Raw genomic sequence first — 21,473 nt, 5'->3', positions numbered from 1 at the left:
AGACTTTAGTGGAGTCACCTCCACAATGAAGTCCTGCCAACTCTCCAGCATTTAGGATCTACCATAAAATGAAGGCAGTTCCTTCACGAATAATTCATTCTAACATCAAATTTCTTATTTCAATTCCAGGAATCTTCTGGCCACTCGAAGGCATGCCTGTGTATCTACAATACATCTCATACCTCTTACCATTCACCCTACCATCAATTGCAGTACGAGACATATTAGCCAAAGGATGGGGCTTCTCCTATATGAGTATCATTGCTGGTTACAGCATAACGACCATCTGGATTGTAGTACTTTTAATCCTATGTCTTATTGGACTTAAAATTAAGAAATAATTTGAAGTATAAAAAAAATGTAATTAAAGCTTTAAGTTCACAGAAAAAAAAAATCCATTTCTTCACACAGCTTTTAATCGCTGCTCTACTTCTTTTCATCTTTCCACGACCATTTTACACACCATAAATACATTTTTAATTTTACGAGTATTTCTATGTCAGATATAGGTAGTTTTATTCGGTATTACAATTAAATGACAAGATTAATGTAAAGCTCAACAAAAACACTGTTACAGTATGGGATAATCATAACTTCTTTTTTTTGTAAATTTTTTTAACCTAATTTATACGAAAAAAAAACAATAAAGGAATTTCAATATTCAAATTTGTAAAAAGCGTTGAAAATTAAATTTAATAAAAAAATTGAAAAAATTTCATCAGAAAATATTTACTTTCTTACTTACTCGACTCGGCCGTACAGATCAATTTGATCTCTGATATCCCTCAGATGTCGTCTGCCTCTATCGCTGGCTTCCGCTTGTCAATTTTCAATACCAAACGCAATACCTTCTAAGTCACCCTCTCTGTATAGCTGATTAGAAGATCCTATCTACAATCAAAAATAATCAAGTAACTAATCATAGACGACGGCTGACGTAACCAAAAGACTTCATATACATATAATACATTGATATTTCTTAGGAACATTAATGTAATACATTGATTTAAATGCTGATTTACTAAATGAATTTCAAATATTGAAATGTTGCCATCATGACGATGAGGGTCAGTATACTTAGAAACAAGACACAGCCTATTGCTGAAAACAACCAATTTTGCCAATTGGATGCCACTTGGATCTAAGAATAAGATATCAAATAATATTAATAGTGTTCGAAAAGATGAGCAAGCCTGCAGTTTCTATTGTTCTAGATGCGCATCCAGATGCGCAGATCTGCAGTTTCTTACATCTATGAAGGCCTGGAATTCCCTTCTAATTTTGGGAATTCCTAAATGTCAAATGTCAACAAATTGATTAGATCTGTGAATTATCAAAATACAAATGACCAAAAATTTCAAATGTCAATTTTTAAATTAATGTCGATTATGACGATGTGCGAACAATATTATTGATAATCCAAAACAACCTTAGCAACGTCATTAAATTAAAAAATTAGTGACTGATTTTAAATTTATGCTTATCTATTAGACACTCATGAGCCTCATTAGACTGTCTTTGAAACTAATACATGCCCGAGTGGGCAAAAATACCTTAGAACTAGACATCAATTTGAGATTGAATAGTTCTAGCTTATTTTTGTCCACTCAAGTTGCTTACTTACTTCGCTGGTTGTACAGATCAATTGCGATCAATGACCCGCCTCAAGCTGGCTCTATCGTTGTCTTCCACTTGCCAATTTCCAATGCCAAGTAGTTTGAAACTAACATGATTCACAAAACAATCTTAAGTCATCGATTCTTGCGATATACTTAATCTAATCAGCAATCGGATATTTTCTGCATTCAATGCTTACATAAGATAGCATTTATTCTCTGAACGGCCAAATGACCTAGAATCAGAGGCGCATTCAGAATTTTTTCGAGTGTGTTACCGAGTGGTCCTTACAGTGAGGGGAAAATGCGTTACCGTTGGTCATGAGTAGCCAGGTCTATACTAGTTTTTGTATTACCCTAAGCAAATTGCACAATTTTATTCCAAAAAGTAGGGGAATTTGACCCCTAAACCCCATCTTCTCATCTTTTAAAAATAACCACTCCTAAAATAAATAAACAACATGTCTAGCATATGCGTTTATAACGTCATCATCATCATCATGCGTCGTTAGAGTTTGTTTGATGGTGAAATTATTTCATTTTGAATTGTTTTTATTATTTTGCATTACATTTCATTCTGAATAGTGATTTGAAAGAGAATAGACATACATCTACATTATTTGAAATGTCTCTTATAGTGAATTTCGATAATGGTGAAAATTATTACACGAACGACACAGTTACAGGTAGGGAAAATGGATAATTAGAATAAATTTAAGGTGTTTTAATTGAAAATTTTTAATTTTCTAAAAGGTCACATCGAGGTTGCTTTGAAAAAAGAGACAAATGTCAAAGGTCAGTGAACTTATAAGCGTTTTTAGTAAATATAAATTGGCAATTATAGTCTTGATCGGCACATATTGAAACATTGCTCTCATAGCGATTAGACGGCAATATTCTTAGAACCAAATGGCAGCCAACTGACAAATTTGGTTGTTTTTGCAGCCAAGTGGTTGCCATTTGGTTCTGAGTATGTTCCCATCTTTGGTTTAGTTCTGAATATCTTAATATGTGTCGATCGGGACTGACTTAGCAACTGGCTAACAACAGGCTATCAGGGAATTCCCACCCATGCTTTGAAATTGAAATTAATTTACTTTAATTAAAATCTAATACAATCTATGTCTACACGTAATACACACCAAACTGATTATTTTTGTTTTTTCGTTTCAATTTAAAGTTCTCTTTTTGAAAATCAAAGGAATATTTAGTGACCCAATTTTCAAAGGCCGTACTAAGTACCATCTACGTGACATCTACCTTAATGAGAAGATCGTTGTGCTGGAAAATGTAAATTTGAAAACTCAAAATGGAAAATATCAATATAAGTTTGAATTTAAACTTCCACAAGATTTGCCACAATCGATAAATTCGCTTATGTTCGGCTGTAAAGTCAAGTATTACTGTGAAGCAGTTGTTGAATTTGTGTCAGGAACAATGACCAAGGGCCGCAAATATTTTAATGTTAAGAGAATTGATGATTTGAACAATTTTCCTATTTCAAATCAAGCAGTCATGAGAACATCAAAATGCACAGCCACATCGCCACCTGTAAAACTGTTGGTATACTTACCAAATTTTGGCAGTGCTGTTGGAAAGGAAATTCATATAAAAATTAGATTTTATCAAGCTGAAATGATAAAAATTAAGAAAATTAAGTTTGCATTGGAAGAGTGGCAGGAACTGTACTATTATAACAGGAATATCCTCACTAAAAAAACTAAAATATTTAAAGACCATAAAAAATTAGTTAAATTTGATCCAATTGCTGAGATTGAACATAAGCTTGCTATACCGAATGATATGAGAATCTCAGACATTTTATACTCAAAAATGTACAGAATTAAGCACTTTCTTCAAGTGTCTGCAAGAATACAAGGAAAAGACTTGACTGTTGTAGTTCCAATTATTATTGGTTCAGTTCCATTTACAACAGATGATCAGATGAATGTGATGAAGAATAAAGATAAACACGTAAGTAATATAAAATCAGAGCTGGAAGTTGACTCGGAATTTGCATGGAAATGTCGACTCCATTCAAGTCAACTTCCAGCTAAGCATAAAATATAGAATATTTAACCCTATTAATTACTAATTCTTAAAATTTTCAGTTAAGGCACTATAACTATATATTGAAAGATACTTCATCTGGATGCTCGTGGTTCGAAGGATGTACTCAAATTTATTCATGTACTTAAAAAAATTCTCAATTTTGTGAGCATGTTCCTTGTCTGTTTCGGATATATTATAAATGATGTCCAAAATATCGTAGTTGCTACATATCTTCTAATAATAATTGTGATATGTTAATATCGTATCGTATAAGTGTAAGAATTTGATCCTTAATCTCCTTTTATCCTTGGCTATGATCCTTTTAATGATAATTATCCAATTGAATTGATTAAATCATGTCTATGGCTATTCATGTATAAGCGTAAAATAAAAGTAAATTTTAGTTAAAATATCAATAATATTTATTGCTTATTCTAGTTACTTCAATTCTCTATTTCTGTATTTTTGATTTAAATTGACATCCAGTTCTTCGAAAATTTAATTGAAATTGATTTTATTTTGATCAGCATGTTAATATGATGAAATTCAATCAAAATGATAATATGAATAATCATGCGAGATTTAGGTACGACTCAAACCGTCTCAACCAATGAATTTTCTAACGATTCTTATAGATTCTATTACTCAGGGGATTGCCTATTACTCAGGGCAAACCCATATGTAATTGCCAAAAAGCGTTACATGACAAGTGAATTACTCCCAGAAGGTTGAAAGAAGTTTCCATATTGGTCCTTAACATAAAATTCTCCAAATTTCTTTTTATTAAAATTAATTCAAAATCCATCCTTCCTCTAAAAACCTACGAAACTAAAGCTTCAAAACAACACCAGTAAAGAAAATTTACATTTACTTTCAATAGATGGCGCTGAGTGTTTGATTTAGATGATGATTTTCCAGCTTTCATTAAGTTTCGATGCTTTTATTGCTAAGGTTAAAGAACTTTCTTATGCTTGAAATTCTTTAGATCAATCAATGATAAACCGTGAAGCATGACCAAATATGCTAAGAATTTGTTAAAAGATCAAAGATATAGAAAATTTCAAATGTAGGTAGTGTTCAAAACTTAAACTGAAATAGTTTCAGTTCCTCATGAAAAGTTAAAATTGAAAGTTGATTAACAAATAAAAATCTGGAACAAATCTCTGGAATCGGATCAGAGTGTGTCGCAATAGCTTTTTTGAAGGTTGATATTGGAAGGTTGTGTTTGGGTTTGACATGTAATTAGGAAACCTTAGAGAGTTGTTGATATGGACAATATTGGGTTTGAATTGCAGATTGACACGCGTGAGCCAGCGATAATTCTAACTTGTGTCGCTATCTAATATAGGACATCGATCTCCATTTATCTATACTGCCTAGAACGAGTAAGTGTTAGAACTCGATTAATTTCGAGTAAATTTGATACAAACTTTCCAGTATTGAACTATCAATTCTAGAGTAAAATTTTAAGCGACGAACCATTTTGAGATTCCTATATGCAAAGCTTATCTGATTGAACGATTAACAAGCTTGAGACTACGCTTGAGACTTTCAGCTAGATTCAAATTTCCTCGCTAATCGTCAAATTTAAAAGAATAAATCTATAAAGTACTCCAAAATTCAAAACAATGCAAACTATACATCAACCCAAGATACAACTAAACATTTTCAACTCATATTTCACGTGCAATAAATTACTCATAAGCTTTATGATTGACAGCCTGCTGTCAACCTTACTGTATTAATATTCTAAGAATAAATGACATCATTATTATCTTTTGACGACTCCACGTGGTCTTGAAATTCATTTTTAATTAAGAATTATGTAGAATTGCTTGGAAAATTCGCGTATAAATATTTCGATAATCCTTAACACTCAACAGGATATCCTTAAACTACAATAAAAGGAAATGACTGTAAGTAGATTAATTATTGACATTTAATGTTGAATTAATCCTAATTATATAATTTATTGTATGTTAAAGCACTCATATTAATCATCTATTTGTAGCATTATCTATAATTAAAGCACGTTTTCCTTTTAAAATATAATAAAAATTTTACAGCAACAAGAATAATTTATGATGGCATTTTAATAAAAGGCCGTGTATACATTTTATTTCCCACAATTTCCTTAAAGTGTCTAACTCGTTCGCGTCGCAGCCGAAATGCCAACACTTTAATATTATCAATTTGTGTCGTTAGATCTTCATCCAGTGTCTTCTTATATGTTGCAAACAGCCACTCAACGGCCTTCGTTGTATTCGCTTGATAAGCTTCTAAAACATTTTTCGTATGCTTATATCGATTTTCATTTGCCATATCCGTCAAAATATAAATGAGACTATGGCGCACAGCACTGCATTGTCGTAATGTGATAAATGGTATTTCAACTTGTGGAAGAGACTGTTGGGCACAATCGAGTGCTACTAATGAGCTAAAACACGCCGCTCGTGTATCTAATGCTAATTGTATACGCTCTGGAGCAATTTTTGACTGTTCAACAATGCACCAATATTCGTATGCTTGAAGACTTCCTTTTGCAGCTGCAGCCATTAAATTACTTGCTGTACGCCATTGTTCAGCAACACCAGATAGTCTATCACGTATTTCACGTACTGCTTCTAATTCACTATCCAGTTCTTGTTCTAATGATGAATTATAAGTTCCACCCGATACAGATGCAATTAATCCATCTTGTTCCAAGTACAATTGCCGGAGATTATTGAATGAGTCAGACAACGTTTCAACACGCTTACGAGCATGATCAACCATGTCCATTTTTAAACGTTGAAGTTCAACCTCCATCATACTGCGACTTATTCGTGCTAAAAATTCTTCATTCTCGGAAGCCTTTTTTACGTCAAATGCAACTTGTAATTTAACGGCAAGCTACAATTGTTTTTAGGAATAGACAGAACAGAAGGAAAATTTTTCGAGGAAAAAAAATGCAAAAATGTTCTCCATTAATTTTGACAACATCGATTAAACCAATTCACGAACATTTACATACTTTTTTTACCTTGATGAGATCGCCTTGATCGCGGTCAGCTGTCGATGGTGTATTTAAGTCATCTAATGTCGTCTCATCAATTTCACTTATTGGTTCCATTGTAGTTAATCGTTCTGACTGTATTGTCATTGTTGTATCATCAACTTTGAGCTTTATACTCTGTAAGTGGTCTATCCATGCTTCGGCTGAATGTTTAATTGTTATTTGTATGGGGGTAATTGGGTGAGATGAAAGGAAGTAAATTAGAAATGAGGTTTAATTTGATTGTAAACAGAGCATTTTGTTTGATAATTTAACGGACAAAATATATTCAAACATTTAACGGTCAAATAATTTTTAAAATTTTTATTGAATGTTACGCAATAATGAGCTTTTTGTATTGAAAACAATAGAATTCTTAGAAGCACTAATATTTAGAGATATTAGACATAGACAGTGACTAATTAAAAGACCTTACGTCATATCCATATACCAGGTATATTAAACTATTATTTAATCAAAGAATAATACTAGAAAACTTTAAACTGGAACTATACCAAAGCAATTCTTGGAAAATTGAACATACAGACAAACAGAGCACAATAACCTCATGCCTTACTGCCTTAACACCCATAAAAAATTGTTACTATATCAATGATAATAACGACGTAACAAATTAATTAACTGAATACTATCAAAGCATAATTAATACAACTGTTACTACCTGTTGTTAGTCTTGATCCTGGCGATAAATTTTCGAGTGCTAAAATTTCATCGTCTATCCGACTGAACGCCTGAATCATTGTTTCCTTAGTCTGTTGTAAGAGAGTGCATTGGCGTATATTTGTTGGAGGAAAGCAAAAAAGAAGTGAAAAATGGTAATTAGTCAGTCAATTTATTTCAACTGCTGCTTTTGTAGTTGTAGACATGATTAATGAATTTTTTATGGAAATCAAGGCTTTTTTTAAATGAAATGAGGAAACGTGAAAAATTGTTATTTGAATTGACAAAAACATGATCGATGGTAACTTTATGTCCAATTTAACTCCTTTCTTTTTGCATGGTCTGTTTAATTATTGCAATTAGTTAAGCTTGTTTAGTAATTGATATTAAGGAATGAATTATCATCGTGATATTTTGAAATTTGAATTGGATAATTTAAGAGTGGATTGGTCAGTTATCATGATTAATTTAGAGATTATAGTTGTATCTTGTAAATTATGTGGATTGTTTGGATAAATTAAGGCTTAGAAATTGAAGATTTAATAGAATCTTGTTAAAGATTTCAGAGCTTATTACATGATTACAACCCAAAACAGTTTCAAATGTGTCTGTTTAGACAGTTCTGAGAGTCTAGCAAGAGATTAGATCAGAAACATATTCATATGAAGCATTCTGGGAAATAAAGGTAAATATGAATGACTCAGCATTTTTTTTAAAGACTGACAGAACAGTTCAGATTAGCAGATTGATCTTTACAACCCCTACGCAAAACGGGGAATTGAATTTGACTCGAATTATGAATTGATAAGTTGACAGTCGACTCCAATCCCTTTGAAATTCAAATTGAGTTCGAAGACTCACTAATTATTAAAATATTTGAAAATAACTAAAACTAGACTATTTCTTCTATTTCTTTACAGCTACTAGTTACCAACTCTGTACCAAATTACCACAAAAAATAATAAATTTTACAGATTTTAAACAAATAGTCAGTCAACTTTAACATTATAATTTTGCTGTAATGCTCAAAATATTTACAATGGAAACTAATCATTAAATAAATGAGTATACCCTGCGAGCGTATGTACCTCTAGCTTGTCTCATTTGATGATGTATATTTCATACAATGCGAGTTGTTTGATCAGCAATATTTTAATAACTCAGCTGTTTTAATACTCACTAGGTTTAATACCCGAGTAGTACACAGTTTTTCATAGTGGCTAGGTAGGTAGGTGGCATATAGGAAGTGTCCAAGTGGACAACTTGATGCAATGTCTTGTAATTAACTAGACATATGATTGATTAATGACATTTTGTTCCGGAACGTCCGTAAAATTTGTCATTAATCGAAAAGTTCCTGGATTGGATGTTTGAGAGTCTAGAGTACCCTGTATCAAGAACTGGCAGAAGTTATCGAAAGATAGAGCTGACTACATATGTACTCTAAACTTGGCAATGAGCCTCTGTGCGCCCTAGCCAAGAAAATATACCGACCTTAGGTCTAGTTATTAATTAGACATTATGTCAAGCTGTCCACTCGATGCAGTTGTCGAACATTTTTGAAAAATACTATATAGACGCCATGTGGCAGCCACTTGATCACTTTAAAACATGTGCCAGTCGGGACACATTACTTGTCTATTTATTAAGTCTGATGAACTAGTTTGATGTAGCAACAATAGCGATCTCATTATGTTTTTTCTTTCCAAATATTCCAAAATATCCACAAATTCGAGACCATTTTATATCCAATAAATTACAAGCATATTATGATTGAATAAGTCATTAAGAAACCGCACAAACTGACTATTTTTACTTATTTTCAATTCAAAATTTTTCCAACAAAATTATGTGAAATTAAACAGCATTGAATTCATGCAACATGCAAATAATCACCATATTCTTACTTCATTGAAATTCAATTTCAAATTGCAAATTTCACGGACAATTTTTGTGTTTTGTTCCTCAAAACTTTATTTTTTTCACATATCAATTAAAGGTAATTTCTATATTAAGCTCACTTTAGTACGATTCCTATTATATGTATCGGCACTAGATTGATAATCAGGACTATTCGCCTCCCTGACAGTTGCTGATGAATTTGAAAATCCACAACCCATTACATCATCGACGGATATTATTTTTTTAATCCACTGACTTTGCACTTTTTTTTATCTTGACTTGTTGTAAATTTTCTATTAAAATATGCACACAATAAATGTAGTCAGCACAAGAACAATCAAGTCTATATCTTCCGGCCGTTTTCACTTTTTAAAAATTTTTTTTTTTACTTCCTTTTAATGCTTTCGTTCACCACCAAATATGAAATAGCATTGAAGAAGCTTTTCATATAAAATATTGCAATCCTGAACTTGCACTACTATTTCAACGACTGCTCTTGGCCGTGTCCAATAAATGAATGAATGAATATATTTTTTCTCTCTCTCTCTCTATTTTTCCTCATTACAACTGTTTTTAGAGTCATTATTTCGGAGAGATATGAAGGTTTTGTACTCATTTTGTCTGATTGACGTTTGACTGAATTAGACGCATTTTGTCTATTATGATGAATATTTGGGTTGGAGCCTGTTATATGACAAATCTGGATTAATATCTTACCCAGACTGGTTTTTAATTCCATTTTCGATTTCCAATTTATGAGCAGCTGGCTTTCTAAGCTAATGACCAATACTTTGTTCGATCGCTTAGAATGTCTAGTCGAATTTAGATGCTTTTTGAGATTCTGGCCATGTAGTAACTCGGTTTTTTCGATTCAGGATTACGGAGATTATGGTTCGGTATTAAACTTTTCAATCCTGACTTCCAGTTTCAGTGGAAACATCTTTATGTTCGGAATTTTACTTTCTTATTTATTTCAATTGCTAGGGCGCACGAGGGTCTATTGATGTGCGTAAGGAATGTCTAAAGACAGCTCTATCATTCGAAACCTTCTGCCAATTCGGATATTAAGGGCAATATCTATATATACGGACTCTTACTTTATTACTTACTTCATTGGCTAGGGCACACGATGGCCTACTGGTGTTAGCAAGGAATGTCTAACGAAGGCTCTATCATTCGAAACCTTCTGCCAGTATCCCGAACTGTAACTTTATGTCCTCTAGCGTCCTTTTTCAACACTTCCAAATCCAGGAATTCTTCTGTCTTTCTCGCGATCGGAATACTTTCTCACAAATATAGTCCGAGTGGGACTCGAACCCTCACTCTCTTAGCTACATGTCTAGTAATATGTCAAGCTCTTACCTACTAAGCCATCAAGGGTTGTTATTGAGCTTGACACAATGCAAACTTAAGTTTTCTTATCTTTTCAATGCTCATTGCACAGTTCTTATCATTATATTGGATTTAACTGATAATCTAACGTGATGGATTACGGTTAAGTGGATATGATCTGCAAATCAAGATAATGCGCTTTAATCCAGGAAGCATTGCGCTATAGTCAATCATGAATGTCCATATCTATGCTATGCTGTTCATGCCGAAACGTATAAAACGTGTGGCAAAAGGAAAAAAGTTAGGAATCGATTTTCATGTCATGGTATGATGGAACTATACATGGAATTATGAATGATAATATTTATCTTTCATCAAAAATCATTAAATTTTCATACTATATGTATGTAAGATTTTTTTTTATTGTATTGTTTTGGATCAGGTGGGATATACATATGGCTTATATTTGAGTATACGCTTGAGACTCACTTTCACACTCGATTCATTCAATAAGTTGCATGTGCGTTGACTACATGTATGTATCTATGTTTGGGATTTTCCGTCACATTATTTTCAATCATGATGATTGCATGTTTATGATGTTGTGTATATGTATACAATATTTAATGCTTAATGATAAACAATCACAGGGTCCTACGATAGTCATTGATTTTAATTATATGTGAAGGTTTTCTTTTTCGGTTATGTGAGTAGGTGGACATGATATAGTTACGGTAAATATTGAAGTATTGAATTTTTTCTACTATATACTGATTTAATGTGTGTATAGCTTCACATTTAGTTATAAATTTAAGACTCAATTAATTATTGCCTCAATTCTTGTCACTGGAACTTCTGCTTTTCGTGGAAAGTTTATGGATTCCATTGAAATTTCAACAAGCCTTGTAAGTTTCTCAAACTCTTCATTAAGGAATGAACTTTTGATACAAAAGTTTGTCGATTTAAGGAACTTTATGGAATTTTGAAGGATATTCACCTCGTGTGAAATAAATATTTGGTTTGCAGCTGTGGATTATGTGTTAGGTAAGGCAAATTAAAAAAGTTTGTAGAGTGTTGGACATGAGAATTGTTGTTCTTGAAGCTTTTGTGGTGTTGTTCGTAGAAGTTATCCAGTTTTAATAGTCAACCTTAATAGGAGATGAGTTGGCATGATGTGGAATCCGATGCAAGTGACAAATCGACTCTGTTAGGTTAAAGTGATCTCCAAATGCTAAATACTTCAAAGATGTATCTAACACACAGTCCGAGCTTCGTTTCTAGAACGAAGAAATAGTAAAAGAGCCTAGAAACTTAGATTTGCCTTGGGATCCATTTGGGATCGAACCCAGAATCTTTGGTAAGTAAGATTAATGCTCTATCATATAGAGGTCACTGATGCCATTCACAGCTCTCTCCATTAAACGAATAAACACAAAGAACATATTCACATCGAGTCCAAACTGATGCTAATCCCAATTGAGTCATTCGATTTGGTTCAGAACGATGTTCCATGAGCAAATCACATGAGGATTCGTTGTATGGACAACATATTGTTCCGATCGAGTTTACTGCTTCGTGATATTCTTTAGACTAAAGCATGATTCCCATTTGATGTCTATTCCATATTTGTTTCACATCCAACAACCCTTAACACTCTAGTAAACACAAAATATCATACATTTACTATGCATATCCAAAAGTCCATTAATTTTCATTCATTAAATATTAAGAAATGTCAACAAAATTTCAGTTAAGCATCTTAACAGCCCCAAATACATATGTAACAACAAAATTAACATTTTTACTACCCCACAAAAACAAGCATGAACTTGAAACTTTATGAGAATATCAATTCATGTTTGTAAAGTAATGCCTATGCTGAGCATTTTAGCTTACATTTGTTATGAAAATGTGCCGTACTGTTTTTGATGTGAACGACGACAATAACCTTCATTAATAATGCACAAAAAAAAAGCGCGCCCGGACACATTAAAGGAATTTTTTCAAAGGAAAATGAAAAGAAGGACTTCATTGTTTCAGTCTGAATTAATTCTTTTATTCGCTTTCACAATAGTAATAACATTATTAACAAAATGAATGAAATAAGAATTGGAATTTTTGGAATGATGATTAATGTCCTTTTCTTTGTTCTTTTGTTTCTATTTAAATTCCATTTCCATATGTCATTTCTAATTTAGGACGCAATTTTTGCAACAAATTTGTTTTCATGCACTGCGTGTGTTCACTGAGAAGTGAATGATAAAATGTAATTAAGTTAATTTTTATCAGAATCCATTAGGTTGTAATCAATATATGGAAATGCCTTCATATCAAATGGTCAATTTAATTATATTTTAGAGGTTAATGTGAGATTTTCGGTTAGTTTTTTTTTGTGTAAATAAACAAGTTGTGATTCCATTCATTATTATGATAATTGGACAATAATCAATGTTTGGAAAGAGCTTTGAGTTTATACAAGTTTGTTGCTAGTGAACTATATTCTGGAACGGGATAGAAGACTTATATTTGACCAAATGATCAGTTTATACCGAAAGATTACAATTTTGACTTCTGAGGAAGGACTGAAGATACTAAAGCTTATGACACAGCTATAACTTGTAAATGAAGGAACTTATAAGTCACTACAGATAATTAATAACTGGATGAAAATATAAATAAATAAGATGTTTATTCTTCGGAGTTTAAAAACATAATAAATAATAATAAGGGGCCAACAACTAAAAAAGGGGAAAATCAACTAATATTGGTTGCAAATACAATTTGAATTTTAAACGACAGTTGGGAAATTATCAACACCTATGAATATAAATGTGAGTCCCTAAAGTAAGAACACAACATCATTCTTATTAAAAACTGTTGTAACTTTACTAATACGAACCACCAAGTCCATATATTGATCACAATAACACCAACTTTCTTTAGAATTAAATAATGATACAGATACAGTTGAAAAGAATATTAAAAAAACTTTAATCAGCAAGTAGTCATCAGAAAATTTTAACCTTCTGCCATCGTCTTATTAAATGGAAAACATCTCGTTCGATTTCTATGAAATTGCATGAATTTTCTATACTAAATAGTCTGAGGTAAATTTCTTTTAGCTGTTTTATTATACGCAGTAGTGCTGAGCGCTTTCTAGAATGTTTCCGCCATTCGCGTAATGCATACGAGATTGTGTCTGTTATTTCCTCCTGAATTGCTAATATGCAGTCGTTTGTTGAGTTTTGCCTCTGTTATTATTGTAAAAAGAAATAATGCAAAAAATATGAATTTTAAATAATGTGGAAAAAATAAAATTGAAGACTTGACACATTCTTGGAATTATTTGTAAATTACCTTGTAGTTACATGCCATTACCAAGCCCAATAATCTGTATGATCGATTTAGATTTGCTAATACGAAGCCTAAAACATTTGTTACATTTATTGGCATTTTTGATGAGAATTTTCTGCTGTCGGACTTTGAATGACTTGGAAAAACTAGTAATGTTGGGAATTCAGCCATCGTGTATTGCCTGGGGAGAAGAAGAATTTGAGGTTATATCAAACTTTTTTAGGTTAGGTTCAATAATTTTGAGGTTAACATCGATTTTAGGTAATTTTCTGGACAATCCAGGCATATAGTCAGCAACTCATACTCATTCCAATGTTAATAACCCAAATCATTTCCCCAATTAACAGTAATAGCTTTAATGTCCATATAATTACCAAGGTAAATCATTTTTATCTCCCTCAATTCTCACAAACTCGATATTTGGCATTTTATGTAGTATTCTTGACACCGTCAGTAGACTATGTGACATCATCGAGCAGAAGGCACAGTTGGTGGAGTAGAATAAAATAACAACAGTCTGTGGACATAAAAAAATCACATTTAATTATCTTAATTGCTTTATAGATCACTTCCATACCTTATTAGACTTGATAACAACAGAATCGAAATCTTCAGAATTAATTTCTCGTATCACAATGTGGCTGTCTTCCTCCTTAACATCACTAACTTGACACTTTTTCTTGTTTGAAAACTCATTATTCTCAACTTTTATGGTTTCCTGTGACTTAACAACAAGGAACTGATTAATATCAAAGAAATGAGTGTGTCTATACTGGATGCTGTTTGTTCTGAGAAATCTTTGAAGACCGTCTCGATGAAAACTGTAAATGAATCTTGATAGTGAGTTAAGTGACACTGGCTCATCAAGGAGATATGTTGACTCATTATCTTGATCCATAATCATTGCTGCTGTCTTATTTTCTAGTTCTAATATATCTACACCTAAACGTTCAGCAAATGTATGAAAACTAACACTGTCCATAGATATTAATGTGAATGTTTTATTTGATTTGCATCCTAATCCTGAAATTAATTTTAATGGTGCTGTATCTTTATCGTCTATAAACTGTATTTCACTACGTTCTTCAGCCAATCTGAGCATTTGACATTGCCTTCTTGTATTGTACTTGTTTATTGCTTCTGGTGACTTTTCATCATTCTTATTATCCAACATTGATGTGCTGTATTTACTGTTGGATGCAAGATTATTACTTTCGTACGAATACATGTTGTGGCTTGTCTCTAAACAGTTGTCTGACATACATTCACATTTTGATGAGATTGGCTCATTTATTTCACAAAAATTTGACATCTTATTTGATTCTAGATTCTTTGATGCATTTAAAACACTCAAATAGGACACAGTTGATGTCAAAGGTTTATTACATTTCCTGATCATCGGCTTATTTGACTGATAAGACATGTGCATCAGTTTGTAACATTGTTTTTGTAATTCTTTTAATTTTTCACGATTTTGTATGCGCTTATGTAGTAGAAAGTCACGAGCTACTTCATGCACCCAATCGTCGTCCTTACAATTGTAATATTCCATTCCAATTTGCCTTAACATCACATATGAGTCGGAAAAGTCTAAATACAAGTTTCTTGGAGTAAATAACAATAGGACCGGTCCTTGCTTCATGTACGGTGCTAATGATGATGACTTGATTCCAGGAGGTGATAAGTATAGTGACACTTGTTGGATATTATCTTGAATCCATTTTGTTATATCTTTACTGGCCCATGTTATATTCCCATTGTATTCAAGTGTTTCATTCCAAAGATATGCACGAATAGCTGGAATCTGATCAACTCCAAATTCTACGCCGGTTTGTCCAAGAACAATACCAAAACCAACTTCTCTGAATGGATCTTTCTCAATAAATTTAAGTGCTGCTCTATAGAAGGAACTGTACTGCTTTGAATGAGCTTCATGATCAATAAATGCAACAATTACACAATCACGACTAGACATGAAGTCAAGCAATTCTTCTGGTGACGTAAGACGATTAATTGGATTCAACATTGATGTTACAAATTTTGTTAGTGCTGATTCCGTCCACAAGTTCTTTTGATATTGCACACCAAAGCCGTTTCTGAATTAAATAGACATTTTAATGAGTTAAGTCATTGGAAGTGAATTTTTCAGGAACTTACCTCGTATAAGCCATAAGAATTGGCCAACTGATGATTTTGCTGTACTGAAGTCGACATTCTGAGTTCGGCTGCCAGCAATTTATAGCCGAGAAATAAGCCTCTTTATAGAACAGTCGTGAGACATGTTCGAAAGCAGATCTTGCATTTTGACTTTCAGCACTCCATGGTGCATAATAGAATACAAACGAGAGTTCCGACAACGTCACTTTGGTCTGCGTTGGATATAACTGTCCATAGTAGTAATCTTCAACGAATGATCCTTTTGAGAAGAACGGAATTGGCGGCGGAGATCGAATAATTTTAGGTCCCGAATTATTTTGTATGGTTGCGATTGTTGTTAATATAAAAGCGAAAATCAGCACTAACTCTTTCGAATAGGAAAATATTTTCATAATTGGACTATTTGAATTTAATTTATCTATCGATGAACTACGACTTGATACATCTAATTGATTCTCATCGCTGATAATTTCGTTATTAACTGGATTGTTATCTGAACTGTTCTGATCGTCGTCGCTTTTTGTAAGCATAACATATACGTGGATTTAATTTTTTTTCTTTATCACAATTTTTGTATGTATTTTTAGTTTTCTTGCATTATTTTCCTAGTTTAATGCCTTTACTTTTCGATTCCTCGATGATAAACCTGTGCTTGATGTTCTCTGCTACTCATTTGATCTATTTAACCTATTATTATATCGATTTTAGAGGTTTTTAATTCAATTATATGAAGAAAAATAATTATTTTTTTATGGAAGAACTTTGCTTGATATTTTGATACTTTTTGTCCGAATGTCACTTTTCCCAGCTGATGCGAAACTTCTGAATTGCTAATTTTTTCATTGGCATCTCTTTCAATTCTGGTATTTATACTTAATTTGGAGATTACGACTTTGATTTATTTTTAATCTAAATCCTAAGTCTAAGAATTAAGTTTAATCACAGGATTAATTTAAAATCCTTCTTTTAGCATATAATAACGGTCATTAATTTTTTGAATTGCACTGCTAAAATACCCACACATTTGAAATCGAAAATTACGGTAATATCTTCCAAACCTTTTTCAGTTCATGGCACACTTTGTGATCATAAAAAGTTTCTAAAGTTAAGAAATCTTCATCAAAATCAGCCTTTAAATGACAACATTCAATCATTCAAGATCTATCGATAGCACTATCTGTCATTCATCAATTGAATTTTTTTCGCGGTATCAAAAGGAACCGCAGCAAACAGCTTGAACCACACTGGACTAAAAAATAAATAAATAAATTTAGAAAATTAAGTTTTTAAAATGTGTGCCGTCTACGATTCTGTTGTCAAAGATTTCCAATGTAATCTTAGTAGTTTCGTTCACGTGAGTATAATCAAAATAAGCATAAAAGGAAGTGACATTATCTAATTTGCCGGAACTTGTATTTTCGTTTCTAAAAAAATTATAGTCTGTAGAAAATATGGCAATATCGACCAAAAATATTGCACAAATAATGAATCACGTAGATCCATCGACATCTATTAATAAGAGTTACATAGCTTTATTGGAATGGAGTCAGTAAGTAGCTGTAAATTCTGATATCCACAAAAATGACGTTTTAATGTTTTCTCTTTTTCGTAGGAATTTGTTCATTTTGGCAGAACGCTTTGAGGCGGATTTTAAATCACAGCTATCAAATTGCAAGGATAAAGAGATGGCACAGCCTGAATCATGTACAATTCGTATGACAATGGGGAATATATATGAAAAATATTTATTCTTTTTAAATCATATGGCACATTCATTTATTGACATCGACGAGCAATCTCCGCTATCAGCGAGCAATTTTGATTGTCAAAGCTCAGCAAGTGCTCCACAAAATTCACAAGCTGCATTACAAAGATATCGATTACAACAACAGTCTTATCGGCGATGGAGTGAAGCGAATGCAATGGAAAACAATAAAAGTAACGAATCCAATTTTGATATTAATAGACGATGGTAAGTTCATGCTTACTTATGCTTTACTGGATCCAGTAACAACAACTAACTCCATTTCAGGTCAATGCCTACTTCAACAAATGTAAATAAAAATCGTATGAATGTAATTCCAAAACTAGCTGGTCTAGTTGGACAGACAGTACAACAACAACAACAGCAATCATCTCAGTCATCGAATAACGATTCAAGTGATGAATGGGCAGCAATACAGCTCCTATCATTACGACCTCCCATTCCGTCACGGCCTGTTTCGCAAATGCAACATAATTTACAGCCAATACAATATCAAGTCAGGAATACACAGCCTCAACAAGCGTCACGCTCACAACGACAGTCGCGTGGTGAGCTAAATGAGATATTAATTTTACCACGACCGAACGACTCACTGTTCCTTGGACGATGTCAACAAATTGCTGAAAACATTCGCGGGGAAAGTGACGAATATTAACTGCATTTCTGAATCTCTCAATTACTGCTTTTTGATACATAGTTCATAGAAAAGTGCTGTTTCTTTTTTGACGTAATTTATTTTTATTAAAAACAAAACAAATTGATTTGTTCTGTGGACAAGAAACTTGATTATTGCTTAATTGACACATACATAATGCTAGTCATTAAAAAAAAAGTTGATGGAATAAATTTTTAAAAATTAATCAAAGGAGGTTGTGTTTATTTTGAAGGTTTCAGAACTGTACAGGGTAAGTATTCGACTAATCTGAATAACTTTTCATGTTTTAGTAAGAATTGGACATTTGAGTCTTAGATCAGATGTCTTTAGAAGTTTATAGAAATTGGTATATCCTGAATATTCATTCTGGTTGTTAGTCACATTAACCATAACCTAAAATTACTCTTTAAGTCTTGGTTTAACTCTAAGTCTAGTATAACAGGCAATCAACACGCTTTCAGGGTACAGAAACACCACTACGATACCCTAAAAGCAGTCTTTTTGCCTGTTAGGGAACTAGGAAGATCTTCTAATCATCTCTTCTCAATAGACATAAGGTAATCCACAGATAGCCTGCTAGTTAGTGACAATCCTTGCTTGATATCAGAATCCTTGAATTTGGTGTTGAATTTGTAAGCATGGAGTAGCTTAATGACCTCAGTTTTCGCAGCAATCATTGCAAATCTGTTTCCGATGCAGTTTCTTGGACCTGGAAAAAATGTTTTTGAGGTTAGCATTTGTTGACTAGTTGGTTTGGCTAGATTTTTGAGGTTATGATTCGTTAAATAATTAGTAAGGCTAGATCTTCTGATTCAAAAGAATCATTTGAATCAGATAAATCTAGTTCAAGCTCTCACTTACCTGCTCCAAAAGGAAGATAGCAGTAAGGATCCCGCTCAGCAGTTTTCTCAGGTGAAAAGTTCTCCGGATCGAAAGTTTCTGAATTTTCACCCCACAAGTCCTTACGACGATGTAGAATGTATGCAAAGATGATAATTGTGGCGCCCTTTTCAAGTGGCTTTCCAATTCCAATATCAAGTTTGTCAGTAGTTTCGCGTTGGAAAATTGGAACCGATGTAAAAAGTCGTAATACTTCTTTTAGAACCATTTCAAGGTATCTGCAGGACGTAAGCTTGTCATAATCGATATTTTCAACACTGTCGCCAAAAACGTCGATAATTTCGTCATATACTTTCTGTTGGTATTGCTGATTTATGGCTAGCTGCAGCAGTGTCGTTGCCACAAAGCGTGTTGTTGTTTCTGATGACTGAAAATTTAGGAATTTAAATGTATTTTTGGGTATTTTGCGGAATTAGGTTTCAAACGTCACATACCGTAGCCAACAAGGTCATTACATGATCGCGAATCTCTTCTTCTGTGAACTTCTCTTCATGGTTAAGCAGCTGATCGATAATGAACTCGACTTTTTCGTCTCTTTTGACAATGACACTTCCATTTCCATCAACCAAACTTTTATCTTTTCTGCTTCTTTTGCGTGACGCAGCTATCAATTCATCTCCATAAGCCATCGCATAATCACGAGCTTCTTTTTCGCGTTTGTAGCTGTTTTGAATCATTGGGAGGTTAAGTTAAAGATCTTTAGAAGTAAAATTGGTGGTCTTTACCTTTTAGTCCATCGATAAATCCAATCTTTCTCCAAAAATGGATACAGCATTCTCTTGCACGTCAGATCCAAAAATATGGCGACTTCGTTGATTAATTTCTCTAGATCGGTGACTTCGACGTCGGTCACGTTCATGATGGTTGCTGTTTAATTGAGATGTATGGAATTAGGACTTGTTCAAGCTATGCGGAGGCAAGATTCTTCTATGCAGGTTTAGATAAATCTCAGTAGCCATGTCTTTTTAGAGTTAGTATTAGTTTGAGAAATACTGATCTAGCCTAATCCATAAAAATTCAGATGATTTCTCTCGAAAATCAGGGAACACAAACCAATACAAAATCCAACAATTCAGAACAAATAACATACCTGAAATACTCTCCGTAGTAAGCTTCGACAAAGGAAGTAACAGGTCAAACTCCTTTCCGTCTATGTGCTGTTCCATTTCCTTAACAACAATATCAGTATAGTGAGAGAAAATTGGAATCAATCCTTTTAAGATATTCAAATTGAAGCCACCATTGAGAAGCTTTCTTGACTTCTTCCAGGAATGATCTGAAAGTATTAAGGTAATTGGATTGCTTTAAAGAAAGAGAGACATTGGCAAGTTATTGGAACAGAGTATAAGATCAGTTTACATCTTCCTGAGCTGCAAACTACGATGAACAGAATTTCTCGCCGTAAATATTTAGGGCAACTTGAATCTTTTCATTACTTGAACGACGTAGCGGTGCCTTAGCAAACACATTGAGCTGTTCGGGCTTAAAACAGACTCCATATTTTCAAAGTCTTCAAGTTCCAGCCTAAGACCAACAGATCATCAAAAATCAACTTACATTCCGAAGACAACAATCCTTTTTCAAGTTGAAAGCAGTTCCTGAATGGACGCTGGCATGTAATTTGTGAATTGAAGACTTTCTTTGCTAGTTCCGGATCATAAATAGTAAGATAATCCATTTTCCAGAATTTAAATCGGAAGTATCTCGGTGAAAATTTGTGAAATCCTCTCAACTTAAACAGCCGATCCTCGTTTTTTGTATGGACCAGAAAGTCATACATTGTCATTAGAATTCTCCAAAATCTTGGCGGCTTTCGTCGTTTCACTTCACCATCCTTATCAAACCATATGTGACTGCCACGAAACACTTTAAAATACAGGAACACGAGATATAAAACAGCAACAATAAATCCCAAAATCATCATCAGGCACTTCTTGATAACACAAAAGTTTAAGTCTAACTGGAAAATATCAGAGCATGACTGCTGCTTTATAATCTCATCCAAAAATCTTCTAGTTTTGCCAA

At 33.1% G+C, this 21,473-nt stretch overlaps 6 protein-coding genes across 7 annotated transcripts in view; 3 read left to right on the top strand and 3 right to left on the bottom strand.

Annotated features, from left to right (window-relative positions):
- Positions 1-673, top strand: part of LOC139097518 (ABC transporter G family member 20) — a 29,632-nt gene extending 28,959 nt beyond the window's left edge. For both annotated transcript variants that reach the window (XM_070649391.1, XM_070649390.1), the window contains exon 9: positions 130-673. In XM_070649391.1, coding sequence (XP_070505492.1) covers positions 130-341 — 212 coding nt within the window. In that variant the 3' untranslated portion in view covers positions 342-673. The remainder of the gene's footprint in view (positions 1-129) is intronic.
- A 1,535-nt stretch (positions 674-2,208) lies between these two features.
- LOC139097552 (uncharacterized) lies at positions 2,209-4,046 on the top strand. Its single transcript, XM_070649429.1, has 4 exons — positions 2,209-2,302; positions 2,370-2,411; positions 2,797-3,590; positions 3,728-4,046. Exons 1-4 carry the CDS (start codon positions 2,242-2,244, stop codon positions 3,812-3,814), a joined length of 984 nt encoding a protein of 327 aa, XP_070505530.1. The 5' UTR covers positions 2,209-2,241; the 3' UTR covers positions 3,815-4,046.
- A 1,572-nt stretch (positions 4,047-5,618) lies between these two features.
- Positions 5,619-9,783, bottom strand: synr (sayonara). The gene is made up of 4 exons (XM_070649413.1): positions 9,405-9,783; positions 7,385-7,475; positions 6,682-6,866; positions 5,619-6,560 (listed from the first exon to the last, which is right to left on the bottom strand). The coding sequence occupies exons 1-4, from the start codon at positions 9,501-9,503 to the stop codon at positions 5,748-5,750; spliced, it is 1,188 nt and encodes a 395-aa protein (XP_070505514.1). The 5' UTR covers positions 9,504-9,783; the 3' UTR covers positions 5,619-5,747.
- Positions 9,784-12,644: 2,861 nt separating this feature from the next.
- LOC139097548 (thioredoxin domain-containing protein 11) lies at positions 12,645-16,904 on the bottom strand. Its single transcript, XM_070649425.1, has 5 exons — positions 16,129-16,904; positions 14,549-16,067; positions 14,346-14,488; positions 13,975-14,152; positions 12,645-13,868 (listed from the first exon to the last, which is right to left on the bottom strand). Exons 1-5 carry the CDS (start codon positions 16,656-16,658, stop codon positions 13,626-13,628), a joined length of 2,613 nt encoding a protein of 870 aa, XP_070505526.1. The 5' UTR covers positions 16,659-16,904; the 3' UTR covers positions 12,645-13,625.
- Positions 16,905-17,328: 424 nt separating this feature from the next.
- On the top strand, positions 17,329-18,738 carry LOC139097528 (uncharacterized). The gene is made up of 4 exons (XM_070649401.1): positions 17,329-17,482; positions 17,568-17,677; positions 17,741-18,100; positions 18,161-18,738. Exons 1-4 carry the CDS (start codon positions 17,420-17,422, stop codon positions 18,546-18,548), a joined length of 921 nt encoding a protein of 306 aa, XP_070505502.1. The 5' UTR covers positions 17,329-17,419; the 3' UTR covers positions 18,549-18,738.
- On the bottom strand, positions 18,669-21,391 carry LOC139097527 (cytochrome P450 4c21-like). Its single transcript, XM_070649400.1, has 6 exons — positions 21,006-21,391; positions 20,539-20,724; positions 20,174-20,315; positions 19,883-20,111; positions 19,410-19,815; positions 18,669-19,257 (listed from the first exon to the last, which is right to left on the bottom strand). Exons 1-6 carry the CDS (start codon positions 21,370-21,372, stop codon positions 19,082-19,084), a joined length of 1,506 nt encoding a protein of 501 aa, XP_070505501.1. The 5' UTR covers positions 21,373-21,391; the 3' UTR covers positions 18,669-19,081.
- Between the last annotated feature and the right edge of the window lie 82 nt (positions 21,392-21,473).

This window comes from Chironomus tepperi, unplaced genomic scaffold, assembly GCF_022539635.2.
Source record: "Chironomus tepperi strain 1889 unplaced genomic scaffold, CSIRO-AGI_Ctep_v1 contig_424, whole genome shotgun sequence".
Taxonomy (NCBI): Eukaryota; Metazoa; Arthropoda; class Insecta; order Diptera; family Chironomidae; genus Chironomus; species Chironomus tepperi.
This window is presented reverse-complemented; position numbering and strand designations above follow the sequence as displayed.